Source organism: Cupressus sempervirens, chromosome 9 (genome assembly GCF_028749045.1).
Source record: "Cupressus sempervirens isolate cs-2001-9-10 chromosome 9, ASM2874904v1, whole genome shotgun sequence".
NCBI classification, from domain to species: Eukaryota; Viridiplantae; Streptophyta; class Pinopsida; order Cupressales; family Cupressaceae; genus Cupressus; species Cupressus sempervirens.
This window is the reverse complement of record NC_143126.1, coordinates 56,025,128-56,034,170: the sequence shown is the minus strand read 5'-3', so window position 1 is coordinate 56,034,170 and position 9,043 is coordinate 56,025,128. Positions and strand designations below refer to the sequence as shown.

The window sequence follows — 9,043 nt, the reverse complement described above, 5'->3', positions numbered from 1 at the left end:
ATCCCTACAATTTATACCATCTAACTCATTATAATTATGACTTAATTATAAAATAACCAATTTTCCACATTGGTACATATCCCAAGGTGCTCAAAAACTCTAACCTAGAAAACCAATAGTGGAGCTATTAGAGTTGGAATCTTTATTTGACCGAAATGGGTATCCAAAAATTAAATTACTTTAAAAAGAAACTAACACTGAGCATATTTTTGGGTGATATAGGATTGCCCTTACACTACTGGATGCTCCTGCATCATTTTCCCTCTGATCAAGGGTTTCCCTAGTTAACATATCTGATGTTATTATGTATGAGTATCTTTGTTGTGGCTTCTAATTATATTGAACATATGGTTAAAGTCTAATAAGATTGATGATTGTGATATTAGTTGGATAACTAATTCACCCCCCCTCTCATTTATATTGGTGGACTATATATATTCTAACAAGAGATTTATTCTTATACCTAATATCATGTCTATCAAATTGAGAAGTAAGGAACAAATGATTATGAACTAAGATAAGAAAAATTTCAATGACATTGTTAGAATAGAACATTGATTGTAAAATAAGGGCTTGATTCCAACATTAAGAATGTTAAGAGATACAAAGGTTATCACTTGTTATTTTATTTGTCACATTAAAGTTTTGTGTACTAAATAAAAACAAATCAACATGAGTATTATGACATAATTTTTCCCTATATGGAGGAGGGGCTTAGTAGGAGTAAAAGTTATACATTTTATTTGATTCATTTGATAGAATTGGAGAAGAAATATTAAAAACTATGAGATAATTTGAATACATTTGAAGAAGGCTAACAATATAAGTGAAATATTTATTATATGTTTAAATTAGTTGATATTTTTTCTATCTTTGGGTGTGAAATAAAAATCTAAATTAAAGGAGAAGTTAGGGTTTGGAAAGAATAATTTATAAAGTCAATTTTTTAAAGATAACTTTAAATTATATAGATCTATTTTTTGGTTGAACTTAACATCCCATTGTACTATAAGCTTCATAAATGAACCTTTTTTTGTTCATTGGACAATAAAATTGGAGGTTCAAGGAAACAAAGTCTAGAGGATATATATATATATATATATATATATATATATATATATATATATATATATATATATATATATATATATATATATATATATATATATATATATATAGACACATGCACGCGCGCGCGCGCACACACACACACACACACACACAAGTTGGTGTCTTTCTCAAAGATGATTCATTTCATGAGAAACATCTTATTTGTGTATGTATTAAAAATAATGGATTTGACATATTTTTACCTGAAGAAAAGAGGGGGATTAACATGTTTGTGTTTCTTGAAATATGAGGGGACTTGGCATAACTATCCTTAAAGAATAGAGGGGATTCAATATATTATCATCCTTTAATAAAGAGGGGGCTAACATAGTTTTCCAAGATAAATAAAAGAGGGGTCTTAACATATGGGTGTCCTTGAGGAAAATAGGGGTATTGGAATCATGTTTGTCCCTTCAAAGAGCAGGTAGGAATTTGAAAACTTGAGGAGGCATTTGTCACACTCAGAGGAGATGTGGACCTTTGGAGGAGAGGTTGTCTCCTATAGAAACATTTGATTGATTATTTGTGTAGCAGGGGAGGAATTATTTCCAAAATACTTAACCAAGAATTAGGCACACTCGCAAGAGATGTAAAATTTTATAAGTAAGCTTCTAAATTACAGCATTGGGGGATGCATTGGACAATATACTAAAGGGAGATACAATTTTTTAAAGGAAATTTGACTCATTATGTATAGGGGTTGGTTAACACTTTAATAATTTGTCACATTGTACTATTGGTTATAAGATTTATAATCAAAAGATCCATTTATAGTTAGGAGATCCATTTATACAATCAATTATATAACTACATATTATAGGAGATAAAATATAACTACATATATCATTTATTATATCTAGTTTAAATTGCATCTAATTACTAGAACACATTGATTATTTTTATATCTTGAAAGTAACACTTAAACGTTAAAAGAAAAATATTAGAAATTAATTATTTTTAGAAAAATATTAATATAGTATTTAAAAATTATAAAAATTATCTCTTTAAAATTTATTATTTTGCCTTTTTTGTTTGAAATGTAACTACATGTTAAGAATAATTAATTATTAAGTATATGTTGTTAAACAAGGCATGTATTAGAATAACCTAGATAAATTATCAAATCTAACGAAAGCAATGAGATTGAGAAGGAATAAAAAATTTGAATGTTAGAGGATACACTTGGGAAGGTGCATAAAAAAATCAAGACAATAATTGTTGGCATTGTGAACTTTAAAATATAGATTGGTACATATATATTACACAAATATTTTCTTTTCACAAACCTATAAATATAGGTATTTTATTTGAGATTATTCTTCTATTTATCTTAATTATTTGCAAGATATTCTAGTTAACGTCAAGTCTTGGATAAAGTTTGATGGGACATCCATTGATGGGTAATGGAGGCACTGGATCAGCTGATATTTTTTCCTTTGGGTCAATTGCCTTGTATCCATTAAAAGTCCTCACAAAATGATGCATAAATAACAATATCTCTGTCTTTGAAAAATCCCATCCTGGACATTTTCTTAGGCCTCCTCCAAATGGTACATATGTATAAGGAGTGAAAGGAGCTGCATCCTCATCAAATCTTGAAGGCATAAATTTTTCTGGATCACTAAAGTACTTCTCTTTGTGATGTGTAGTATAAGTTGTCCATAAAATCTGTCCATACAATACAATCATATAAAGTAATCTTGTAAAACGTGATTGTGTTGAATAAATTCAATAAAGTTAAAAATAAGAATACAACTTACTTTAAATCCTCTTGGGATTGTATAGCTATTGTAATTTATATCTGTGATAGCCTTTCGATATGTCCCAAATGATGGAGGAAAAATGCGCAATGTTTCTTGAGCCACTTGCCATGTATATTTCATATCTCTTAGATCTTTCCATTGAATTTCTTCTCCTTGTTTTTTCTTTGAGACTATGTCAAGTTGTTCTGTTGTAAATTAAACACTAGAATACATCATAACACAAAATGAGAGAGAACTAAAATATTATGTAGAATTTCTAATATTAAATTGGATTTTGAATTAATTTTGTAATATTATAAGATGATGTTTTTCTAAAAATAAGATTTAATAATTACCACATTTATAGTAAAATTAGAAAGTGAATAAATCTAAAATAATGCATAATAATATAGATTCTAAAGTTAGTGATATTATATCACTCTTCATTTTAATTTTGACAAAATACTTCATTAAAATAAAAATGATTCATATATGTTTACATAAAAAAACATTTCATTCTTATATAATCGACACACTCTTTATAGATAGATTGATAGATAGATGGGTAGACAAATAGATAGACATATAAAGAGATAGATAGAGAGATAGATAGATGGGTAGATAGGTAGGTAGGTTGGTAGGTAGGTAGATAGATAAATAGATATAATAATAGTAATAATAAGATTGATCACTCTCTTTTTCTTGTTCATCTTTTTATAAAAAATTGTAATTGCAAGATAGCCAAAAATATCATTAAAAGTTAAAATAAAACTCATACAAACATAAAAAAGTATATTTCTACCTATAAACATAGATACATGTATTTACCCATATTTTCAAAGAAATTAAAATTGGAAAACAATAAGAGTCATCATTCAAACTAAAATCATTGACGTATTTTTATAAACTCATGTCAAAATGTAATTATTTATTTTTATTATGAACATAAATGCACGTCAAAAGCAACCATAGACCACTCCCTTCAAAATTTTTTTTAGTAAAACCAAAAGAAACTATTAATTTTCATAAAATTACATCAAGAAAATCTTACGTTTCCATCCCTAAACATAAATACATATCTTTAGCTAACTTTTCATATTAACCAAAATTGGATGATAACCAAAAACATCATTGAAACCATTTAAAGAAATTATACATTTCCTTTACAAGGCATATCAACAATATGTTTCATCCATAAACACAAATACATCCTTTGACAACATTTTTATTGCAACCATTATTGAAAGCGAACCAAAAATAACATTAAAGTCAAAAGCACTCATACATTTCTATAAAATTCATATGAACAAAAATGATATGTTTCTATCTATAAACATACATACATGCTTCTACATATATTTTGATACCAATCAAAATTTAAAAATAATAAAAATGAATCTAAACCAAAATTAATCATATATTTATCAAACTCATACCAACAAAATTATCTATCTCTATCACAAACATAAATGAATGGCAAAATTCAATTGACACCATTAAAACGAAAAAAAAAATCATTCAATTCTATAAAAACACATATCAAAAAACTTATATGCTTCTATCCATAAACATAAATGCATGTTTTACATCATCTTTTCATAAGAAGTAAAATTATTAAACAACCAAAAATATCATTAAAACATTTCTATAAATTTCATATCAAGTTTTTTCAAACTCATACTTACAAATCAGTCATAAAGCTCTACAAAACTCTTTCAGCAAACATAAATCCATACCTTAAGCCAACCGAAACACTAAAACCAAAAAGTACACTCATATAATTCTATAAAACACGTATCATCAAACCAGTGATAAAGCTCTACAAATACTCTTATCTACAAACATAGATGCATACCTTTGGCCATCTTTTCATAGCAATCAGGATTGGCAGACAAGAGCTTGAACATAATCGTGATGGGCGAGATGGTAGTGTCGTAGGAGGCATGGAGAAGGGCAGAAAAGTTATCAGTGATCTCCGACTCTTTCAAAGGATTCCCTCTTTCATCTCTAAACGTCAGCAAAACAGAAAGAAGATCCTGTGCGGGAGAAGCTCTTCCAGCACTCAGATCACTTGTCCTCTTCTCTATCAGAGAGAGGAGCATCTCATCAAGCTTAGCCCGGGCCTTCACTGCCTGGTTAAAACGACTCCCTGGGAAATTGATGGGCACAGACATATTCCCAGCGAGAACAGTCTCCAACAGACTATGAAGCGGCCTCAGTTGATTCTCCTCCCTTATGCCGAAAAACAAGCTGCATGCAATAGAAAACAGAAGCTCTCTTACAAGAGGAAGCACCTTCACCTCGTCTTTTCCCTTCCACTTCTCATCAATATGCTGCCTGATTTCGGAGCTCATCTGGGCAACGTACTTCTGCAACGCCGAAGGTCCAAAGAAGGTATCAATGGCGGCGCGCAATATCCGGTGCTCCTCTCCAGTTTTGGCGGCAACGGAGTCCTGACCCATCAGTCTCATAAAAGAGGCCGGCCATGAAACCACCACGAGCTTATTCTCGTTGGACAAAAGCAAGCGGTTTCCCTTGTCACCACATACCACTATTGTGGGATACCCAATAAGGGAAGTCATGAAAACATCCCCATATTTCGCTATTCTCTCATCGAAAAACTCTCGGGCTTTGTTAGACCTAAGGGCCGCTAAGAATTTCAGAGTTTCTCCCACCAGAGGGAGGCCTAGGTTTCCTGGCGGGAGTTTAGCAGAGGAATGTCTCTTAGAATTACGGAAGAGGAAAAGGAGTATACTAATAATCCCTACTATGGCTGTTAGGGAAAGGGGAGCAGGAGAAAGAGAGTCCCACTGGAGCTTTTCTGCAAGAGTAGCCCCAATAACATGAAAAGCGTCCATCTTTTTGGCTCTGAATGTGAGTGAGAGTGTGGGGGTAAGGCCGTATATAATGATAAAACCGGTTCGGCTTAACTGGCACAACTGCAGGCCCTAAGGTAGCCGGCTGGGCCAACATCATCGTTATCAATAGCGCTTATGGAAACACGACAAATGTTAAAAATTTCATTGCCAATAAAGGTTCACACTGTTGTTATCAATAGCTTATGGAAACACGACAAATGTTAAAAATTTCGTTGCCAATAAAGGTTCATACTACTTACTACAACAGTATAAGACAGGAGTTAAAACAAAATATCAACTAGCAGTTGTAATTTAATAATAAAATTATTTTTCAAAATATAATTTTATGTGAATAAATTAAATTATTAATAATTTTCAATTTAAATAACATAATAATTATTAAAATATTTAAATAGATTAATAAATATGATTTATTTAGATATAATTTGTCAAATATGTAGATAGTGTTGAAACTCTAATTAATGTCAATAGGAGGAGCGAACTTTTGTAGCAGTGAGTGAATTTCCTTGGCAATAAGCAGCAATTGTGAGGGATTCGATCCGACAGGATAGACGCAATTCAATCCACAGAGAGGAGAGACATTAGCTGGATCAAATTTCTTTGCAACTATCCAAAAATTGGAATTGGCAGATACCACTACCATCAGATTGAAACAAATCGGAACTGTTTGCCCAACATCCATGAATTTGGTGGAAGCAAACTTTGAGAATATAATATATTAGAGACCAAGAGGATCTTAAAATCTCACATGAAACTTCTGTAGCAGTGTTGCCCGGTTATAAAATTCTTTCAATTTTATAAGTCATGGTTCGTATTTAAAACTTGGCTGGTTTTAAGCCTTAAATTGATCATTCTATCTATGAAATCTGCAAATCTTTAAGTCTCCATGTCCCCGGCTTGTTAGCAGTTCCGTACAGCACTTGAGATCATTGAAATCCAGCTTCTGAGCCTCAAGATATATAAGGTTAATGATTGCCACCAAAAACACGTATTTCTTAACCTTTAACTTCTTAAAAGTTAATGTTAACCATCAAAAATGTGTTTTTCTTAACCTCCAAGTAAAAGGTTAATGTTAACCACTAAAAATACGTTTTTCTTAACCTCCCCTATAGGTTAATGATAGCATTCGAAGACACGTTTTTCCTAACCTAAACTCTCAAAAGGTTAATGAGAGCTACCAAGAATACGTTTTCATTAACCTCTATAAGGTAGTTATTAACCTAGTAAGGTGATACATGCAACATTGCTAATAATGCAGTAGCTAGATAGAAGATGAAGAAAAGCTTCTTTACACCCAAGGAGTTACAGAAGACGAGATTTGCAAAATGAGAAAGGTGTCGTACCAGGAGAAATTTCAAAGAATGAAGCCGTGTGCAAAGAAAATTAAGTTACTAAAGGATGTCTACGGTTTTCAAAAGATATTACCGGTATTTTCTATAATCCATGTACCAGTTGGTAAAGATTACATTGGCATCCTCACTGCCTGTGCCAATTAGAGCTATAGAACAGGGTATGAGCATCCGTCAAACATAAAGAATGGAGATATCCTGTCAGAGTTGTGATAAGTTTTATGAGGTTATTTATATCCTCTAATTGGCGAAAGCAGCGTTGCTTACTACATTAGGTTTTTGCCGTATGTGAGAGTGCTATAGTTCACAGCAGTTCAGGTAATCATAGATGTCATGGGGAATGCGAGGAAAATTCATGTGATTGTTTTCGCTATATAAAATGGATCACAATATGGAGTTTCTTGCACACAAAACTGCTACTTCTCATGCCTGTGGTCCCCAGATGCTGAAGATCACGGCAGTTAGCAAGAATGGTGACACTGCATTCGAGTTGTTTGACACAATGCATTACCTTCAGTTTGTAATATGGAGGAGGAGGTAAATGTGGCAGTGATTGGCTTTCCCATGGAATCTCATCATCATTACCTTCTCAAGAGTCTCGTTGAAGAAGCCACGGGAATGTAGAGCTAGGGAGCCGTGCAGCATATCACCTTTTAAAGTTGGAGCCACAAAATGTTGCATCATATGTGAATACTGGAAAATATGTACCTTGCCCACTGGACCAATATAATGATATTGTTATGTGAAAGCTTCAAAGAGGAGGTTCAGTGAATGTAGACATCACATTTTACAAATCTCATGACCCAAATGTTCCAACACAATGTAGTATACTTATGGGATACAAGTAAGAGCATTACCTCTAAGCTATTGACTATGGATAGCGATGTTGGTCCAATAACCAGTGTTAATTAGACACCCGATGGGAAAAATATTGCCACTGGATTGACTAGTTATGCTGTACAAATTTGGGACTCAACATATCATCAACAGTTGAGATCATTGAAAAGTCATCATGGCCGTGTAGGCTCGCTTTCCTAAAATGACACTGTTCTTGCAACCGATAGTGAGGACATTAAAATAATAATTCATGATATCCGTATGGATAATTTCAATGTAAAGACATACAGAGGCCATGAGCAGAAATTGTGTGGATTAAAGTGGTCCTTGTCTGGCAGGCAACTTGCGAGTGGAGGCAACGATAACTTGCTTCATATCTAGGACACAAAAAAAAAAGTGTCATCCTCTAATGGTAGAAATCGGTATCTTCACAGAATGGAGGGACATAATGATGCAGTTACAGCCTCGGCGTGATGCACTTTCCACCACAATCCTTTGGCATCTGGTGCAAGTCTTGCAAACCGATCAATTAAGTTGTGGAATAGTCTCAGTGGAGCGTGCCTAAGACAATTGACACCAACTCTTCAGTTTGTGCACGTGGGTATCGCGACAATCAATTGGCTTTATGGAAATAATCATCCATGAGAAAGGTTGTAGAGCTCACTAGCCATACTTCAAGGGTGCCGCATCTCGCATAGAGTCCAGATTGGTTCTACTGTTGCATCAACTGGAGTAGATGAAACACCAAGGCTTTGGAAAGTCTTTGGAACTCTTGATACCTCAAAGAATACCAAAACTAAAGAGCTAGAAAGAAAACCACCTATTCTCCAGCCAAGAACAACTTTGGATCTTCTACGAGGACTCAGAGCATAGAAGTGAAAGAAACAATTACCTTCTTCAAATCAAATGTTCTTGCGAAGCGACAATTCATCTTCTTCATTCAAGATTGTAGCATCACCATTTAGACTACTGTCAGTGCATGAGCAATTGATGTTGCGAAAGATCATTTCTTTGTCCATATTCAATATATCCAACTTGGTGATGATCATGAAGGAGTCTTATCAAGTAACACAACAAGTCAATGATTCAACCATCTGAAGACATGTTCCAAGCTATACTTTTCAAT

The 9,043-nt window shown here is 33.1% G+C and overlaps 1 protein-coding gene and 1 pseudogene across 1 annotated transcript; one reads left to right on the top strand and one right to left on the bottom strand.

Moving 5' to 3' along the window:
* Positions 1–2,460: 2,460 nt before the first annotated feature.
* LOC149537614 (taxane 13-alpha-hydroxylase-like) lies at positions 2,461–5,710 on the bottom strand. The gene is made up of 3 exons (XM_089801327.1): positions 4,708–5,710; positions 2,871–3,058; positions 2,461–2,778 (listed from the first exon to the last, which is right to left on the bottom strand). Exons 1-3 carry the CDS (start codon positions 5,708–5,710, stop codon positions 2,461–2,463), a joined length of 1,509 nt encoding a protein of 502 aa, XP_089657453.1.
* Positions 5,711–6,237: 527 nt separating this feature from the next.
* Positions 6,238–8,790, top strand: LOC149537613 (cell division cycle 20.2, cofactor of APC complex pseudogene; annotated as a pseudogene).
* The last annotated feature ends 253 nt before the right edge of the window (positions 8,791–9,043 follow it).

Excerpts from the sequence above, each read along its gene's own strand:
- LOC149537614 (XM_089801327.1), bottom strand. The coding sequence starts at position 5,710 with ATGGACGCTTTTCATGTTATTGGGGCTACTCTTGCAGAAAAGCTCCAG. Across the intron at positions 3,059-4,707 it reads CTATGAAAAGATGGCCAAAG|AACAACTTGACATAGTCTCA; the intron begins GTATGCATCTAT and ends AATTTACAACAG. Across the intron at positions 2,779-2,870 it reads CAATCCCAAGAGGATTTAAA|ATTTTATGGACAACTTATAC; the intron begins GTAAGTTGTATT and ends TTGTATGGACAG.